Raw genomic sequence first — 18,738 nt, 5'->3', positions numbered from 1 at the left:
GGTGTGGGTGCCTTGTTAAGGGACTGTGATCACGGGGTGGGGGGTGGGGGCCTCCTCCTTCCAGGCAGTTATCCCAGAGAAGCCTGGATTATTTATCCGCTGCAAGTCAACAAGCCTTTTCTGAACACATGGTGTTTGTCCAGCACCGCTGTTAGGCTCTGGGAGAACAAAGAGTGCCCGGGCCTGTCCCTGCTCTGGAGCTGATTAGCCTCACTGGGAAGTCAAGACAAGCACCCGAAACAACTGAAGAGAAATACAAAGCAATAGGTAATTAAGTGATTATGTGCTGCTTGATAGCGCCCTCCCTTCAGCTCTTGTTTGAAAGCCAAGACTGAGCCCAAAGAACACTTCCTTGGGGAGGCCTTCTCAGAGGTGGCCCCTCCGGCATCTCCCTCCTCTGGGCTCCCCCTGCACTATCCACCTCTGTTCTAGTGCTCAGCCCACTCCAGCCGAGCTCTTCACTTCCGCGACTGTCTCCCCCATCCAGACTGGGAGCTCCTTGAAGGCAGGACTCCAGGCCTTTTCTCTGTGTCCCCAGGGCCTGGCACACAAAAAACGAGTCCCTAGGAGTTCCCGTCATGGCTCAGTGGTTAACGAACCTGACTAGTGTCCACGAGGACACGGGTTTGATCCCTGGCCTTGCTCAGTGGGTTAAGGATCCTGCGTTGCTGTGGCTGTGGTGGTGACCAGCAGCTGTAACTCCGATTGGACCCCTAGCCTGGGAACCTCCATATGCCGCTGGTGCGGCCCTATAAAGACAAAAAAGACAAAAAACAAAACAAACAAACAAACAAAACCCATGTCTTCATCCAGCTTGTACCCATTTAACAAATGTTTAATACACAGTATGGGCACTGAACCAATACAAAAATATGATGGAACTTATTTTTGTACCGATCCATGGAAGGTCCCACTAAATGGTAGTGTCCATGTTTTAAAAAATCCCATCTGCGCCAGTCACTAGAGACTTACAATTTCTACATCTAAGAAGAACCCTGTGAGATAGGTATCAGTGTCCCCAGCCAGGACACTGAGGCTCAGAGGCATAACCTGCCCCAGAAAGGAGTAGAGCCAGCATGAAGCCCAAGTCCCTTCTACCTGGCTATCTCTGGAAGACCTGGACCCTTCACTGACTGTAGGTAAGTCATTTAGTTTCTCTGAGTCTCAAAGATGGGTCAGCAATATCAGTTTCACCCCTACAACACAGAACAAATGAGGTCTAGGCAGAGGCACATTGTGAGGATGTGTCACTATCCAAAGGGCAGTGACAGGGCACTCTGGGGGAGAGGATGGTGAAAGGAAAGAAAGGAGGAACTCGGAGTTCCCATCATGGCGAAGTGGAAATGAATCTGACTAGGAACCATGTGGTTGCAGGTTCAATCCCTGGCCTCACTCAGTGGGTTAAGGATCCAGCATTGCTGTGAGCTGTGGTGTAGGTCACAGACGAGGCTCGGATCTGGCGTTGCTGTGGCCCTGCAATAGGCTGGCAGCTATAGCTCCGATGAAACCCCTAGCCTGGGAACCTCCATATTCAGCAGGTACAGCCCTAAAAAGCAAAAAAAAAAAAAAAAAAAAAAAAAAGGAGGAACTCACCTGAGGCTTCCTCTGGGTGTCTGCCAGGCTGTAGCTGGAAGTGGCACAGACACTGACAGGGCTCAGACCTCTTCCCCCGCCACACTCTGCCAGAGTTGAGGAGAGACCCCTTAGGCTGGAAATGAAAACAGATGCTTTACCACTTCTTCCTTCCCTCTTTCAGTCTGGCCGAGAATCTGGGGGAGGAAAGTCCCTGGGGTGGAGGGGAAGTGAGAGCTGCCATGCTGGGCCTGGGCAGAGGGGCAGAGTTGGGAAACAGAGCTAAGCGTGGCATTGCAAGTTGTCTATATTTGCATGCTGAGCTCACTGCTGCTCTTTTTCTCCCCAGAAAAATAAAATTACATCATGGTGGGGGGAAGGTAGGGGGCTGGTATATTTGGGAAAGGTAAGAGGACCACAAGAGGCGGGCTGGCATCACCCTGGAGAGAGATCTGTGGCTCCAGGGCAAGTGAGGAGGTCCCTGTGTTGCTTCTTGCCCCCAACGCTTCCTCCAGCCCCCACCTTCCAAGGTGGATAAAACTGAGCGGTCATTATGGCTCCCCTGACCCAGAAGGGGAAGAAAAAGGTTTTTCCACATACTAAGCCAGGCAGCTAAGAGGATCCTGAGGCCAAAGGCCTTCCCAGCCCTTAAACTCTAACTTACTCTTCGCCTCCCAGGGTCCCAGCCATTGTGGTCATTGAAAGGTCATAAGGGGAAGGGTGTGTTCCACTGGGAAGAATTACATCTGAGAACTGGGTTTCGCTCTTCAGGGTGAGAGGCGGCGGCGCTCCTCCAGCCCTCCCCCACTTCTGCCCCCAGCCCGGGAGTCTTCCAGAACCCCAGCCCCCTGCTGCCTCCCCTCCCCCCACTCCCGCCGCTCCCCGCCCCCCGCCCCTCCCCGGCTCTGACATCACTGGCCAGCCGGGTGGGGTGAGGCGGCGCTGGGCTCGGGCTCCGCGGGCGGAAGAGGCGGCGGCGACAGCAGAAGCGGCGGCGTCGGCGGCGGCGGTGGCGGCGGGAGCCGAGGAGGAGGCTCCGGACGCTGCTCAGGAACCGGGGACGCCGGAGTGCCCGCTCCCCGAGCGCTCAGCCCCAGAGGCGGTGAGAGGGCCGAGAGGAGACGTGTCTCAGGGAGGGACAGATTTGGGGTCTGGGCTTGGAGGGGCGGCGATCCGGGACGCCCCCGGGGGCAGATGCCGAGCGTGGGGGCCCCGGACGGGTCCGCTCTGTGTCGGGCCCCACAGGCTCGGTCTCTGTCGGTGCGTCCCGAGCGCGGAGTGTCTGCTGGAGGCGGCGTGGCTCCGGCCGCCCATTCCACGCTGAATCGCAGTTGGGGAGTCGGACCGGGGCCTGGGGATTAGGATGGAGCCTGCTTCCCGCCCAGCCGGCTCGGCCGGGCCAGCTCCCACCCCTCCCTCCCCTTCTCTGGCTCCGGGCTCGCCGCGGTTGGCGGTCTCCTGGCCCGGCCCAGCCTCAGTTCCTCGGGCAGCCGCCCCTGCTCCGAGGGCTCAAACCTGGCGGCTGGCACCACGTGCCCTCACCCAGCCCTCTGCACCTGGGGAGGAGGTGGGATTGTTCAAGGCTTGTCCAGAGGGAAGGAGTTGGGAGCTGGGGAGTGAAGTAGCTAACGTCAAACCCCTAATTAATATAATCCGTGTCAAAAATGACAGGGACACACACACCTACGAGAGACACGCCAGCACACACGGTGACACACACCCATGTGACTCTTACACACATCGACTGCACACAGCAAATCACAAACGCCCCTGCACTACGCATCCAAGCCCCCACCTCACTCCCACTGCTTGGAAGAACATCAGTCTAATAGGACAGCTAGCTAAGTGGGAACCACTGTCGTCGGGTCCACCCTAATTTTCTGAGCATCTTCTCCGAGCCCTTGGCTTCGGATGGCCCCTCTTTAAAGCAGTGAGAAAAGATGGTAGAAAATCCCCGTCACACTTGAGGACAGAGAGACAGGATGTTGAGGGTGAGTGAGCTTGGTGCTCTGAAATTGGGTGAGTAGGGAGGGAAGGGGCTGCTGGTGGCCTCTCTTGCTGGGTCCGTTTGGAGCTTAGGGTGCTGGGAGTGGCTGGCTTCTGGGCATATGAGTGGCCAAAGGATGGAGGAAGGGGTGGAAGAAACAGAGAGGGGGAAGAATGAGTATGAGTCAGCCAAGGATGGAGCCCAAGTCAGAGAGAGAGAATGAGGGGAATGTGTGTGAAAGGGAGACAGATATCAAGAGAGGGACACGGAGGGACAGAGATGCCATCAGGGAAGAGGGACAGGAAGAGCGGGGAGAGGGCTGGGGAATGGAGGACAGAGCGGTTCAGAAATTAGCGAGGATGAAAGCAGGATGGGGGCAAGACCACCGGGAGTTAGGGGAAACATGCTGAATTTGTTTTGTTTCCCCCCCCCCGTGTGGCCTCCAGGCTGTCAGAACGATTAGCTTTAATTGCTCTTCCCTTTGTGGTTAAACACTCCATTGGGGAAATTGCCAGAGATGCCCTAGGCTGCCGGCTGCCCTGGTTGCCTACTTCCTCACTTCCCTGACACCTGTGCTCATCATGTGTGTGCGCATGTATTGTCTTGCATGAAGAGGACCAGCGTCACACCCTGCCATGCCAGCCCCTCACTCTCCTACACGCAGCCTCACGCACAGAGCAGTGATGGACATCACCACCCTGCATGCAGCCGACCAAACCAGCCCCCTCCCTACCAAACTTACTCTATCTCTGCTAGAGCAGGGACACCCACTCCTTCCTAATGTAGCTAGTATATAAGAGCCCAGAGTATTGAGATGGGGTCGCTGAGTGGCAGAACCCAGGAGTCCTAGGTATTCTTGGCTGCTGCCAGGTGGAACTAGGATGAAAGCCCATTGAAAGGACAGGAGGCAAAGAGAGACTGAGAGACTAGGGAAAGAGATAATAGCTAAGGCAGAGACAGATGCGAGAGAAACTGAAACAGAAGTAGGGAGAGATACAACCAGAGGAGTAGAGAGCAGCAGGATGCCCCATTCATCTTCCTGTGCCCCGCCTGATCCAGTGCCAGGTGTCTCTTGATGCTCTCATCTTTGGTCTGGCTCTTTCGTTTCCTTTCCCTATTTTTAATTTTTTTTTAATTTTAAAATTATTTTAATTTTTTTGCTTTTTAGGGCTGCACCCGCAGCATATGGAGGTTCCTAGGCTAGGCGTCCAATTGGAGCCATAGCCGCTGGCCTACGCCACAGCCACAGCAACGCAGGATCTGAGCCGTATCTGCAGCCTACACCACAGCTCACAGCAACAGCCGGATCCTTAGCCCACTGAGCAAGGCCAGGGATTGAACCCACATTCTTATGGATACTAGTTGGATTTGTTTCCACTGAGCCGCGACGGGAACTCCCTGGTCTATCTTCTCTTAGATGGTTGCCCAGAGGTAACCCATTTTGCTTCTTGGACTGAACATTTTGAGGTCCAGGTGTCATGCCCCACCCCCTCACTGCTCGACTGACCCTGGAGGTTTAGAAACTCCCATCCTACTTTACAGGAATAAAGACATCCCATTCCCACCCCCTAAAAAGCTGAATAGAAGCTAAACAAAGAGATCAGTTGAGTATGATATTAAAGGACTAACTAGAAATGAACTACAGGACTGCTTGAATTTGGGCCTAGATAAAATTTAAAGTAGGAGCCCTGTGGAGTTCCCGTCGTGGCTCAGTGGTTAACAAATCCAACTAGGAACCATGAGGTTGCGGGTTCGATCCCTGGCCTGGCTCAGTAGGTTAAGGATCCAGCATTGCCATGAGCTGTGGTGTAGGTTGCAGACGTGGCTCGGATCCTGTGTTGCTGTGGCTCTGGCGTAGGCTGGCGGCTACAGCTCCAATTGGACCCCTAGCCTGGGAACCTCCATATACCGTGGGAGCGGCCATAGAAAAGGCAAAAAGACAAAAAAAAGTAGCCCTGTGCTCTCTCTTCCCACCCCCTCTGCTTGACCTTGATTACCACCGTCCTACCCCCAGCCCCAGGCAACCAGACCGACTTGAGTGCTTAGAGCCCCCTCCCGCTCACTGCAGGCATCTCCAGGTCCTCGCAGCTCCCCTCAGCCTTAGGCAGCTGCAGCAGGTGTGAGGGAGGGAGAGGAGCAACTCCTAATCCTCTGGCTTCTTAAATTTACTGGGGATTTGGAACCAAATGCTAGGGAGAGGGGATAATCGTGAATTAATGTCGAAATGCACGGAAATTCTTTTGATGCTGCTGCCTCCTCCACAGGTGGTTATCCCATTTTGCTGGGCTTCTCGAAGTGCCCCCAGGGCTGCCCCTTCCTCCCCCAGTGCCCACAGAGCACCCACCTGTCACGCTCCCAGCTCCTACCCAGAAAGTCAGAATATAATGATCCTTACCTCCTGGCCCTCTCCCTCAACATCCTCCTTTGGTTTGACTTTTGTCAGAGCCCCACCTGGGCCTGGCTGGGAAGGGGAGGAAGGAAGGAAGGTGTGAGGAAGCGGTGAGCCGAGCATAGAATGATCTGGGAGGGAAGGGGACTGACTTCCTGGCAGCCTGGGCTCCGGTTCCCGGTTCCTGCCCTAGTATCCTGTCTCAGGAATGGCCTCCGCCCAGGCTGCCTGGTGTTCCCTGGGCAGCCTTTGCACTGTTCCAAAGATCAGGAGCTGTGAGAGTGGAAGACGACTCCAGAGGCCCTAAGGACTTTTGAATCTTGGGTGAGAAAAGTGACATGCGTGGTGGAGGAGCCAAGCTTTTGCCAAGCCCCGCCAGGGCCAGACTACTCAGGGACAGTGGTTGACCAGTGAGTGAGACTTGAGAGCCAAGTAAGGAGCTCCCACCTCCTCACCCCTCCAAACCCCCCAGATTCCGCTGTCCTTGCCCCTGCCGCCCCACGCAGGTCTGGGCAGATGGGATCTCTCCAGGGAGGTGGACAGCCAGGCTGCCTGTCCTTGCTCCCTCACAGGGCCTTTCTCCTGTCCTTTCTGTCTCTTACTCACCACTCCCCACATCCCTCCCATCCAGTGGTGTCATTGTCCTGACGCCTGAGGGGGGGGCGGGGAACCCAGAACTGAGGTTGCCATGGTAACCAGTGAGCTGAGGCTGCAGCCTTCTCATCGTGGACTCTGTGCTCCTTGGCCCCCTCCCCACAGGCTTCCTCATTTGCAGCCTCAGAGGCTTCCCCCCTCCCACCAGCAGTTCTCTTCCTCCGTTCTGTAGGCTCCCCCTACCCTTCCTCTTTCCTCTGGATGTGAGCCTGTGATTCTCTGCCTTCTTACACTTGCTCTCAGCTGGTCAGACACAAACACACAGACCACATACACTCAGAGCCACACATCCAGCGCTGGCACATACACATCCATCACCACAACATCCAAACACACCCACAGAGAGCAGCCACTGCCTCCTCCCTGTACCTGTGCCCACACCCAGGGAGCAGCAGCCATCCGGGGGATCCTGGCTCTTACATGTTCCCATGCCCACCCCTCCCCTGTTCTTTTAGGGCCTCGTTGTATCTGTTTCACTCTCTTAAACAGCTCCTACCCACCACCCGCAGCCTTTGTGGGTGGGTGTCTAATACACACTAATCCCTTCCCGCCCACCTCCCCTGTAAGTCTGTGTTTTTGATTCAGTCCTAAAACTTAACTCCTCCCAGGAGATATACACACACACACACACACACACACACACACACACTCACTCCTCCCACAGAATCTCTCTATTTACAAACTCTTCTTCCATGTGCATGCAGGGTACTATGACCCTAAATCCTGTCCCATTTTCCAGCTGAGCGTTTGGTCCCAGGGTCTCCTCAACTCCTTCCGGTGGTGCCCCTTTTTTTCAGCTCTCCCCACAGCTCCGCTCCATTATTACCCCCATCTCCGAACCCCCTTCCCAGCATTCCCCTTGTCCACATCCCCCTCTTTTCTGTCCTCGGATTATCAGCAGAGGGGGATGGGGGCTGGACTCCAGAGCCTGCTGCTCTGACCTAGATTTCAAGGCAGAGACGGTTCCTGGTGCTGACAGTCAGAGAGCATTGTTCCTGGCCCAGCCTGGCAGGGCCACCGCTGGGCCCTTCTGTCTGGTTGCACCTGGGTGTGCAAGTGAGCGTGCCTTTAAGTGCCTGTTTCTTGTGGGGGTCATGCTGGCCCTGGTGCCTGGCTCATTGTGTGTCTGTGTCACAGTGCCTGCCACCAAGGGAGGCTTGTTTGTTCTGGTCCAAGCAGGGGTCTGAGAATGAGACCTTTTGAGTCCACGCCTCTTACTATGTAGTGGCTGTGTCTCTCTGCCTCAGTTTCCCTGCATGTAAGCCGGAAATAAAGGAAGATGGGGTGTGTCAACTTGTCCCCTTCTCATATTCCCGGCCCCATTGTTGGGGTGATTCGTGGGCAGTCTCAGTCAAGTACGAGGTCATCTAGCTCCTTGCCCCACCCCTTGGTCTAGCCAGTGTTTATGGCATAATTAACTTCTTAAAACGCTTTATACTTTTCTAATTATAAAAGAAAGACATTCTCATTGTGGGGGAAAAGGCTCCCCAAAAAACTCACCACTGGAGTTTCACATTTCATCACATCCAGAAAGTTCATTCTAAGGTCTGACCTTCTCTCTTCCGGTCTTAGCCACAGTCCCTTAGCCTAGTAGAAGGAAGGCCTTGACTGTTCTTTACCTTTTCATCTGAGGGTCTTCATGAGGAGGAATAGGGTGAAGGACTAGATGAGATCGAGCCTCCCCCAGCCTCCTCTGGGAGGGTCACATGGAAGGTAGTGCCAGCCGGATGTTGATGCAAGCAGGAGCGGCAGCCCCCTTCCTGCCAGACTCTCCCAAGGCTGCATCTGAACCCCTTCCCCCTGCCACCCAGCCAGCCTGGGAACTGGGCAGGGGGCCAGAGCCAGCCGCTTGGTATTCTTAGGCGCGGGGGCTGTAGGCATAGCACAAAGGCTAGGAGAGAGGGTTGTGTGGAGGCCCAGCAGCAATCAAGGGAGAAAATGGGCTCCGCAAAGGTGGGGGTAGCCCATTGCTCCCCCCTCCTCACACTACCCCATGAGACCTAATGACTGAATACACGGCTGAGCATGGAGGGGCCAGGGGACCATTAGCCCAGACTACTAGGCATCCATCCAAAATGAGTCATTAGTGGGGTGGTGGGGAGTTGACGTGAGGGGGACCCCCCTGTGCTTCTGGGAGAGTAGAAGCTAGAACACATGAAGTCCAATCAACCTCCTCCAGCCCCGTTTTAGCCTCTCACTGCCATGGCAAGCCTCTCCCTGATCATTGTTTTGGAGTCTATGTGTGTGGTTTTTGTTTTTTTTTGACAGTGGGAAGGGTTGCAGGTGGGTGGGGCAATTCTGGTGGGGGGACTTGGAGAGAGCGGGTGAGTGAGAAAGTCTCAGGAGCAGGTTGCTATGGTAACCGCCTCCTCAGTCGGGGAGCTGTTGCCAGGGTTACTGTTAGAGGGGGGAAAAGGAAGAAGAAAGATGGTGGAGGGAAAGAGGTGTGACTTTTCACTCTAGGCTCCAGCCTGGCCCCTAGCTTCCAAGTTGCTTCCTGTCTACTCCTGCCTCCCTTAGGGCTTCCTTTTCTGTAGCCCCAACATCCATGTTCTAGGCACATGCCTGGTGTGGTTAGAGGAGGGGCGTGTAGTGCCAGTGAGCAAACCAGACCCTGTACCTCAAGCTCAGCCTCCTCTCCCTTTGTTCCCCTCAACCTCAGTCATGGCTGAATACGGGACCCTCCTCCAGGATCTGACCAACAACATCACCCTTGAAGATCTGGAACAGCTCAAGTCAGCTTGCAAGGAGGATATCCCCAGTGAGAAGAGTGAGGAGATCACTACTGGCAGTGCCTGGTTTAGCTTCCTGGAGAGCCACAACAAGTTGGACAAAGGTAGGGGAGGGGGACACAGCCATCCTCCTACCGTCGGCCTTTTAGGCTCCTTTCATTCAGTAAATAGAAATGGGCTCAGAGCTCCTATACAAAGTGTGCTCTCTGACAAGGCAGGGTAAGAGGGATGCTCTAAGAGAGTACAGGGGCCCTAGAGCAGTGGTTTTTACATTCTTCATATTGCACCTTGCCATTAAAAATATTATTCAGTAAAAAAAATGTTACTCAGATCCTACTGTGCTATCATCACATATATAATGGAACATTAAAATAGAAGTTAAAAGTGATAAAACTTAAAGCCACAAGCGCTAACATTTTCTTATCCGCTTCTAGAGACCAGTGCTCTGGAAAGGGCTTTAGGGAGGAACAAATATTTTAAGATGGCCCTGAAGGACAAGTGGGATTTCAAAGGCAGGATCCAGAGGACATGCTAGGCAAGGGGACCTGGTTGCCCAAGTAGGAGAGTGGTGTATGGAAAAGCAAGGAGTTCTGCTTAGCTTGGCTGGGGCAAAGGGTATGTTTAGAAGTGGCTGGAGGGAGTTCCCCAGTGGCCTAGCAGTTATGATCCAATGTCATCACTGCTGTGACTTGGGTCATGCTGTGGTGCAGGTTTGATCCCTGACCCAAGAACTTCTTCATGCTGCAGGTATAGCCCCCAAAAAAAAGGTGAAGGGAAAGGTAAGGTAGGTCTGTGCCATGTAGGGCTTTGAGCAATAGGGTATTTGATAGGTGAGGTGAGTGACATGAGGCCCTGCAGAGATACTCATCTGTAGCTTGGATAGCAGAGAGGGAGGCTGCAGCAGGAGAGGGAAGGAGCCAGGCAGGGAGACAGCTGCAGTCTGCTAGAACTGGCTGTGGAAACCATCCTTTTGGTCATGTCTGTGCTTCCTCATTCACAATTAGCCTTCTCACTAGGCCCAGAATCTCTCCTGTGTGGTCTACAGAGTCCACCCTTCTAGTAGCACATGTGCTGCTGGGAAGACTTTTCTGATGGTTACTTTGAGGAAAGGCAGAAGAGGGACACAGTTGGGTGTCTGGAATTTGGAAGGCCAGCTAATTCTTCTGTTCTTCTCTCCCTTCAATGTGGAACCTGGTGTTTAATCTAAATTCCTCATTCTGGAAACTTCACTGATCAACCATCTGCCCTTCCTGGGAATAGTTCTGCTTTTTGGTACCTTAGCTGTCCTTTCCTGGCTTAGTAGCCCCTCTTCCTCCAGTAACCAGTGTGAGCAGCTCGGCCTGGGTTTCAGAAGCCTAGTCTGAGAGTGTAGGGAAAGCTGACCTCTACAGCTTGGCTCTGACCTTCAGTGTCCTGCCTCCCTCCAGACAACCTCTCTTACATCGAGCACATCTTTGAGATTTCCCGCCGTCCTGACCTCCTCACCATGGTGGTTGACTACAGAACCCGTGTTCTGAAGATCTCTGAGGAAGATGAGCTGGACACCAAGCTGACCCGTATCCCCAGTGCCAAGAAGTACAAAGGTAAGGGGTCATGCCTTTCATACGCACCTCTGCCCCCTCCCATGGTTTGTCTGTGGAGCACTTGAATTTCGGAAGAACAGAGGCTGATGCTCAGTTGGCCTGCCTGGTGCCTCCCATGACTTTTGTCCCTTCACTCATCTCTTTTTGCCCCCAGACATTATCCGGCAGCCCTCTGAGGAAGAGATCATCAAATTGGCTCCTCCACCGAAGAAGGCCTGAGCAAGGGGGAGGAAGAGGAGGAAGGTTGGACCTTCATCGGACCACTCTCTTCCCCCATCCTCCCGGGGAGGGTGCAAGGGCACCCCCCGCCACCCACTTACTAACCTGGTCCTAACCCCCTTACTGTGCGCGTGTGTGTGTGTGCGCACGCTCTGGCTGTCTGTCTATATGTCTAGCTCATCTAGTTCCTCCTCCTTGTGAGGGGATGGGGGTCAGGGGCTGGGGGTGGGGGGGGCTCAGTTTCCCCACTCTAGGGGGAGCTGGGGGCTATTTCTATGCAAATAGAAATGGGCACATTCCTCCTCCTTCCCTTTCCTCCACTCTTCCCCCACATCTCTAAAGTGTGGGAGCAGAAAGGACCTTTATTTTCCTACATTGAGGAGGCAAGGTGGGAGGCATGGGAGAGGTGGGTGAATCTAATAGAAAGCAGTGGGATGGAAGATGCAGAGACTACCCAACCCCCGCCTGGAAGGGTCAAAGAAAAGCCAGAGTTCGTGTCCGTACCCCAGTGCTGGACTGGCTGAAGAGTCTAGTTTCCAGCTGTTCCTCAGGTTGGAGGGCCTGGGCACGAGCAGGTTCCTTTTTGCTCCCTCTCATGGGCCTAGGACGTGTATGAGCCAGGGAACTGAAGAGCGAGGATCACTGGATCTTTTCTGGCCCCAGAATTTATCCCATGGAGCATCCAGCATTAGATCCCGCCTCCGCCTCTGCTCTGGAGACTGCTGGGAACATGCCCCACTGGGGCTGAGTGGGGATGAGGGCAGAGTCCCCTCTTCGACTCCTTTATTCCTACTCAGACTGTTGCACATACTGACCTAGGGAGTTCGGAGAATTGAGATCCTTAGGTTTTAACTCTAATCCTGCTTCCACCTAGAGTCCCAATGTGGTTACTGCAGGCAACCTTTCCTCTCTCTGCAGTCAAGAACCCCTCCCCAAGCCAGAAAGGGGATGAAGTTACCTACAGTGTTTTCTGTTGCACTGATCCCCAGTTCAGTCCAGGAGGGGACCTGGTAACCCCTCTCCCTCAATATCCTGGCACCTTGGGCTTATGAGCGCCTCCTAGCCAAGTCACCAGAGTCCAGTGACCCCAGCCTCCTGCCTGTCCCAAGATACCCCTGCCCACCCTGACCGTGCTAACTGTGTGTACATATATATTCTACATATATGTATATTAAACCCGCACTGCCATGTCTGCCCTTTTTTTGTGGTGTCTAGCATTAACTTATTGTCTAGGCCAGGGCGGGGGTGGGAGGGAAATGCCACAGTGAAGGGAGTGGCAGAGACAAATTGCTACATAGTCAAAACGAAAAAGAAAACTTAAAAAAAAAATTCGCATGTCAAGAGACTATTTAGAGTAAGTTTAAGCTAGGAGCTTTTAGGATGTGGGAGCAAAGCTTTAGGTGGAGGGGAGGGCTGACTGTTGGAAGAGGGAAGAAGCCAGACTGGTTGGAGAGCACCCTTCTACTCCTAACCCAGCCCAGCCTGCCTGTCCCTTCTGGCCACTGCTGCGGACACCTGCCTTAACACATACACCTCGAGTATTCCACAGGTTTGCCTTAAAGGACCTTCCCAAGTTTCCCCAGCCCTGTCTGGCTTCTCCCTCAAGAAGAGAGAGGGATACCTGTAGAACTAAGAAGGAGAAGGTAAGCATGAATTGTCCTTCCAAGGCAGCATATGTTAAGTGAGATTGAGAGAGAGAGAGAGAAAGAGAGAGAATGAGAGAATGAGAATAAAGAGTTTCCTTCAAAGAGAGAAGTTGAGATGGGAGAAGGGAGACAGGGTCATTTTCAGTGGAGTCTAGTAATTTCTGTAAGGCAAAATAATCTAAAAAGACTAACCTGCCCACCCACCCCTTGTACTGCTGTGAAATTGCCCCTATCCTGTGCTCCTCCGTCTGCAGTGTGCACGGCCTTGTTCTAACCCTGGAATAAAGGTGATTGATTGTACTGTATTAAATGATTCTAGGATTTCTATGAATGACCAGGACTGTGGAGCCTCTGGATGACTGGGAAGGGAGGGAGAGCAGTATTTACCCCCAAATCCTAATTGCAGCTTGGAACAGGGGCCACCTAATATCATCTAATATCTCTCCCCTCCCCCATCTGCTAAGTATCACTGAACTGTGGGGCCTGTTCCACTTACAGTCCCCGACTGGAGCCCAACCACTGGAAACATAGATATCCCAGACTGCACTTCACAAAACTGTACTAAGACCAGGGCCGCCTCTACTGGAAGGAGCAAAACGAGCCAATCAGGAATGAATGGCCCACATATCACACACACAGCAACAGTCAGAAAAAAAAAAAAAAGCTTTACTGAGAGAAAATACACAACAAATTCCAGAGTGCACGGTTTTCAGCCCACTCCATCACCCCACCAGCAAGAAGAACACAGACCACTCAGTCACCACACATTCCCCACTTCAGGGAGGAAGTGCAGCAGCTAACATTTGGTCTGAGTGCTGCTAGGAAAAAGGGGCAGGAGGAAGGAGTATCTGGGAATTCCATCCTTTCACTCTTCCCTTCCTTCCTGTCCTGTTCTAGTAGAATCTGACTGTCCCAGGATGCAAAATTCCTGGTGGGGGGCAAAGAAATAGCAGCAAAAGCATTTAAGGGCAAGAATTCAACTGGGACTTTCATATTCAGTGACCAGTGATACGACAGGTGTCTGAGCCCCAGCCACCTTAATCATTCCTTCAATCCCAAAAGAGGTGGATAAGGTATACAGTCAAACCCAGGAGGTCTCTCCCTGTGCTCTTCCAATGAGGAAGGGAGCTGGTGTGGAGTGGGATGGCTTAAAGAATCAAGCAGCTAAAGGTAAGACTGAGTGTGTTTTCTGTTACACACAGTACTAGGAGAGACGGCCTGCAGTGGCAGACCTCTTCCTGAAGCCACAGTTCAGTCAAGTTTTAAAGATGGGCCAGTCTGTGGTTAAAAGAGCCATCCTGGGAACCCCCACAAGACTTAAGGAGAGGTAGGAGACCTGGGGCAAAGAGCTGAAAGGGGTTTCCCAACCCTGAAACCACGGCAGGAAAGCAGGGAAAGGCAGGATTCAGGATCTTTCCATTCTCAAGCCTCCTAAAGCCTAAAAGGGTGAGCCCCAATCTCCCAATGGCCATACACAGAGAGGAGGGTGACCCCAAGTGACACCTCTGCATCATTACTCTCACTCACTCTCCTCTAAGTCCCTTTATTGCAGTCATAGAGAATATATAGTATTTAAACTTTGACAATAATTTTAATGTGATACATCCAATTTTAACTTGCTTTTTAATATATTTATAGATATAAAAGTAGGCCTCTAACAGTGATAGGGACAGGGAGATTGCTGCCACCAAACAAACTTTTTTTTTTTTTTAAAGTAACAAAAGAGGTAACATCCTTCCTATTCTTCCACTTCTACCCCTCCTCCCACCTCCCCCCAACCTCCCTCACCAGGCCTAGTGAGGGAATGACAGGATGAAGAGAAGAGAGTGAAGGATACATAATCAAGTGCAAAACACTGTGATAATAAGTACAGAGAATGAATGAGGTGGAAAACAAAGTGAAGAGTGTGGGATGGTTAGGGGCTCTAAGGACCTCCCAGAGAAACAGGATCCTGGGATAGGGCTGCTCAAGGGGAAGAAAAAACAATGCAACTGTCATAGACTTTTTAAAAATAAAGAAAATAACGTCAAAACCTAAAACCAAAGAGAGAGTGGCTCTTCTACCACTCCCAGTCTGGCCCCTTGGTACTGAACAGCCAGTTAACCCCCCACCCCCCACCCAAGAAACAAGGGAGATCAAAGAAAAGGAAACCCCATTCCTTACCCAAAACCAGTTAACAAAATAGGCTCCCCCCTCCCAAAAAAAAAAAAGAAGGCTTTGGGGAGAGGCCATTTCTGCTGAGTCCTGCGCACCTCTCCATGGAACCCCATTGCAGGGCTCAACTCCCACTCTTAGATACCCCTGCAGGTTCGCTCTCCTCTGGCTTGTCCTCCTGGGATGTCTTTTTTTTTTCTCCTTTTTTTTTTTTGTTAAAATCTAAAGCAAAAATGTCCAAAGTGCGTTTCTGCTGAATGTAAGGGCCTGGGACAGGAAAGGGCTGCCCAGGCAGGATCAGGTTGGCAGCCCTGGCCTGCCCCTCCTGGGTACGAGGCCTCAGGATGGCATACACTGCACCCGGTCGGGGCCCTCCTCCTCGTCCGATGTGTCTGAGGAGCTGGGAGACTCATCCGAGTCTGCGTCTGTGGCCCCAACCCCAGGTTCTCGCCAGCGCTGTAGGATGGGAAAAGCTTATTAGTAATTACCCTGGAACAAGGACAAGCCTGTCAGGTCTTAGCTAAGATTCAGATACTCTAAGCCAGGGGTCAGCAGAATTTTTCTTTTTATTTTTTTGTCTTTTTAGGGCTGCACCTGTGGCATATGGCAATTCCCAGGCTAGGGGTCTTATCAGAGTGTAGCTGCCGGCTTGTGCCACAGCCACAGCAACGCGGGATCTGAGCTACGTCTCCTTGACCCACTGAATGAGGCCAGGGATCGAACCTACAACCTCATGGTTCCTAGTAGCGTTCGTTAATCACTGAGCCACAACAGGAACTCCCAGGATTTTTCTTAAAGAGCCAGACAGCACATATTTTACACTCATGGGCCACATCTCTGTCACAGCCATTCAACTCTACTATTGTGGCATGAAAGCAGCCACAGACAATACATAAATGAATGGGTGAGGCTATATTACAATACAACTTCATTTACAAAAAAACGAGCACATGCCAAATCTGCCATAGTTTGCTAACCCCTGCCTTAGGACTCTTCTGGCTCAAGAAGTTTCTCCTCAACTCCTTCCCCACCCTCATGCCTTTGCTTTTATGAAGACAGCATTGTGCATGCATGGTGATGGAGAACACAAAGAAGACAACACCAATTTCTGCTAGTGGCTCTTCTAAGACTACATCAAGGCTTTGATGGGGATGGGGGATAATGGATAGTAAATCCAACCCATTTCACCTGATTTCGCCTAAAGCAGTGAGGAAGTGTGCACTGTGGAACATTACCCTCTAGAGAGGGTCAACTGCCTTTGGGAGCTCACTTCCCACTTCAGCTTACCCGGTGATGGCGTCTCTGTCTCAGGTGATGCATGAGGAACCAGAGCATGTGGCTATCAAATAAGTCAGTGTGGTGTAAGCTATCTTCATCCCGTTCCCGCTTGTTCTTCTTAATCACCTGAAATCGAAAGGGGGGGAGTGGATAATGAATAGGAACACTGGACCTGATCAGAAAAGGCTGGTGTTCTAGCCCAATAAAATCTTCCCTTAGGGAGTTCCCACTGTGGCACAGCAGAAACGAATCCGACTAGGAACCATGAGGTTGCGGGTTTGATTCCTGGCTTCGCTCAGTGGGTTACAGATCTGGTGTTGCCGTGAACTGTGGTATAGGTCGCGGACATGGCTCAGATCTGGTGTTGCTGTGGCTGTGGCGTAGGCCGGCCACTGTAGCTCTGATTAGACCCCTAGCCTGGGTCCATATGCCAGGGGTGTGGCCTTAAAAAAAAAAAAAAAAAAAGACCAAAAAAAAAAAATCTTCCCTTAGGAACTATTAACAGAGTGTAGCAGCATAGCTAGATCATATTAGGAAAGGATGCCCCACTTTCATCCATGGAAAAAATGTCCCCTGTCCCCATCCTACCATCATCTAGAAGCACCGGGGCTGTTCCTAGAGAGGCAATGACAGGAACGTGGGGGGAGGGGAGGGGTTAGAGCAGTGCCTTTGAAGGACTGTACAGCAGGTTATTCCTTCCTCTGACAACGAAAATTCCTAACTGTACAAATAAGCAGAAAGAAGAAATCTATATAACCAGCCACTTACATCCTTTAACCCTGTAAGCTCAGTGGAAGTTTCGGCTGTGGGTGCCCAGATCTTGACATCATGGTCTAGGCCACTGGTTGCCAGCACAGGCAGGTGAGGATGGGGCTCAAGACAGTTTACCTGGTCAGGAGGAAAGGAAAACACAGGCTCAGGATTATGTGGAATAGTGTTTAATAAACACTACTCACCTCGAACCAAACAACAAACCCTGATGAAAGCAGGTGCGGGGAAAGCAGGCCCATTCATCATGACCTGAGGCCAAAGGGCCCTCAGGGTAGAGAAACAATGGGCACAGACGGAGTATAAGAGCAGGCCTATCTCTCATTTCCTACATTTAGGTAGGGCAGCCTCATCCCCAGACCCAGCCCTAGGGGTGGGTGGGTGACTGGCCAAGCATACTGCTGGCTTCAGAAGAAGGCCAATGAGGTCCGTATGACCTCATTCTCTCCAGATTCCACAGTTCCAACTTGCCCAAGGCTGGAAAAAACATCTCAGTGGCTTTCACCAAGTGGCAAATAAATTTTTAAAAATGAAAAAAGCAGCAGCTGCTGCTGAGCCCCCAGAGAAGACTCAGAGAACAATTACATTCACTTGGCACTGTTTACTAGAACTGGAAGGAGGCGCAGACTGGGAAGAGGCTGATCCTGGAGAGTGGTGGGATAGTGGAGACACATCTGCTTGAGAACCCTGCACCTCCCAGGGGCCAGCACCCTGCTCTCTGCCATGAAAGCACAACAGCCTCGACCATAGGACAGCACAGTACAGCAGGGCGGCTTCCTAGGGCACCCATCGCTTCAAGCTAAGCCACCCTCTAAGCAGGAGGAATGAACTTCAGCAGCTGAGTGGAAGGCTTTCTGGCTTGGGCAACTTCCTTCTATCCAAAGGCACCTATGCCCCCTACTGTCTGACTTGGAAACATCAGCCTTCCTGGCAGGGCAGGACGGGGCAGGGCCGCTCTCATCCCCACAGGAAGAGCTGGTCCCAGATGTAGCTGCTAAAGCATTTGGGGGCTTTTAGTCAGATGAAGAATAGATAGGAAAAGCACCCAGAAGGAAGAAGGTGTGGTCTTAGCCATTCTTCACCTCACTCTGTCCCATCTTGCAGCTGCCCTACAGTCGGACAAAACAACTCTGGACCAACCTTCTCTGCCTCGCCTACACATGCAGAGAGCAGCTGATAGGAAGCCAAGGTCGACATGGAAAATACAACTGACTTACAGTCTTCTGATCTTTGTCTTCCATTTTACAAATAAGCAAATTCTCAAAAAACACCAAAGCTAAGTCTGAGTAAAGTAGAAACCACATTTTCCCTTGTTCTTCTTTCATTACACATATCAGCTCACTGCAAAGTCTACATTTGGGCTCTTTTAGGCAAAGAGGTGGAAGAGGTTCCAGCATCTGGAGCATGAGGAGGCACTAGACAGAAAAACTCCACTGCCAGGAAATACTACGAAAAGATATGTGACAACTTACACGTACAAACCTGAACTCATTCCTCCATCTTCAGATAAGCCCTTGCTACCCTTCTAACTCTGACCCAGCTGTGCTTGACACGTCAGTAAAATAGAGTATCCATGAGGACACTGGTTCCATCCCTGGCCTTGCTCAGTAGGTTAAAGATCTGGCCTTGCCATGGGAGCTATGGTGTTGGTCACAGACATGGCTTGGATCTGGCATTGCTGTGGCTGTGGCGTAGGCCAGTAGCTACAGCTCCAATTCTCCAAGCCTGGGAATTTCCATATGCCTCGGGTACGGTC

The 18,738-nt window shown here is 52.1% G+C and overlaps 2 protein-coding genes across 9 annotated transcripts in view; one reads left to right on the top strand and one right to left on the bottom strand.

Moving 5' to 3' along the window:
- The first annotated feature begins 2,518 nt into the window (after positions 1-2,518).
- Positions 2,519-13,087, top strand: PEA15 (proliferation and apoptosis adaptor protein 15). Its single transcript, XM_047784175.1, has 4 exons — positions 2,519-2,674; positions 9,265-9,438; positions 10,762-10,917; positions 11,072-13,087. Exons 2-4 carry the CDS (start codon positions 9,267-9,269, stop codon positions 11,134-11,136), a joined length of 393 nt encoding a protein of 130 aa, XP_047640131.1. The 5' UTR covers positions 2,519-2,674; positions 9,265-9,266; the 3' UTR covers positions 11,137-13,087.
- Positions 13,088-14,445: 1,358 nt separating this feature from the next.
- The window catches only part of DCAF8 (DDB1 and CUL4 associated factor 8), a 48,509-nt gene continuing 44,216 nt past the window's right edge, over positions 14,446-18,738 (bottom strand). For all 8 annotated transcript variants that reach the window (XM_047784168.1, XM_047784166.1, XM_047784169.1 and 5 more), the window contains 3 exons: positions 16,983-17,102; positions 16,224-16,340; positions 14,446-15,392 (listed from right to left, as the gene is read on the bottom strand). In XM_047784168.1, coding sequence (XP_047640124.1) covers positions 15,276-15,392; positions 16,224-16,340; positions 16,983-17,102 — 354 coding nt within the window. In that variant the 3' untranslated portion in view covers positions 14,446-15,275. The remainder of the gene's footprint in view (positions 15,393-16,223; positions 16,341-16,982; positions 17,103-18,738) is intronic.

This window comes from Phacochoerus africanus, chromosome 6 (assembly GCF_016906955.1).
Source record: "Phacochoerus africanus isolate WHEZ1 chromosome 6, ROS_Pafr_v1, whole genome shotgun sequence".
NCBI classification, from domain to species: domain Eukaryota; kingdom Metazoa; phylum Chordata; class Mammalia; order Artiodactyla; family Suidae; genus Phacochoerus; species Phacochoerus africanus.
The sequence above is the reverse complement of the archived record's forward strand: the minus strand, read 5'-3'. Positions and strand labels throughout refer to the sequence as shown.

Coding starts and splice junctions, on each gene's coding strand:
- PEA15 (XM_047784175.1), top strand. CDS start 9,267: ATGGCTGAATACGGGACCCTCCTCCAGGATCTGACCAACAACATCACC. Junction 9,439..10,761: donor CCACAACAAGTTGGACAAAG/GTAGGGGAGGGG, acceptor GCCTCCCTCCAG/ACAACCTCTCTTACATCGAG. Junction 10,918..11,071: donor CAGTGCCAAGAAGTACAAAG/GTAAGGGGTCAT, acceptor TTTTGCCCCCAG/ACATTATCCGGCAGCCCTCT.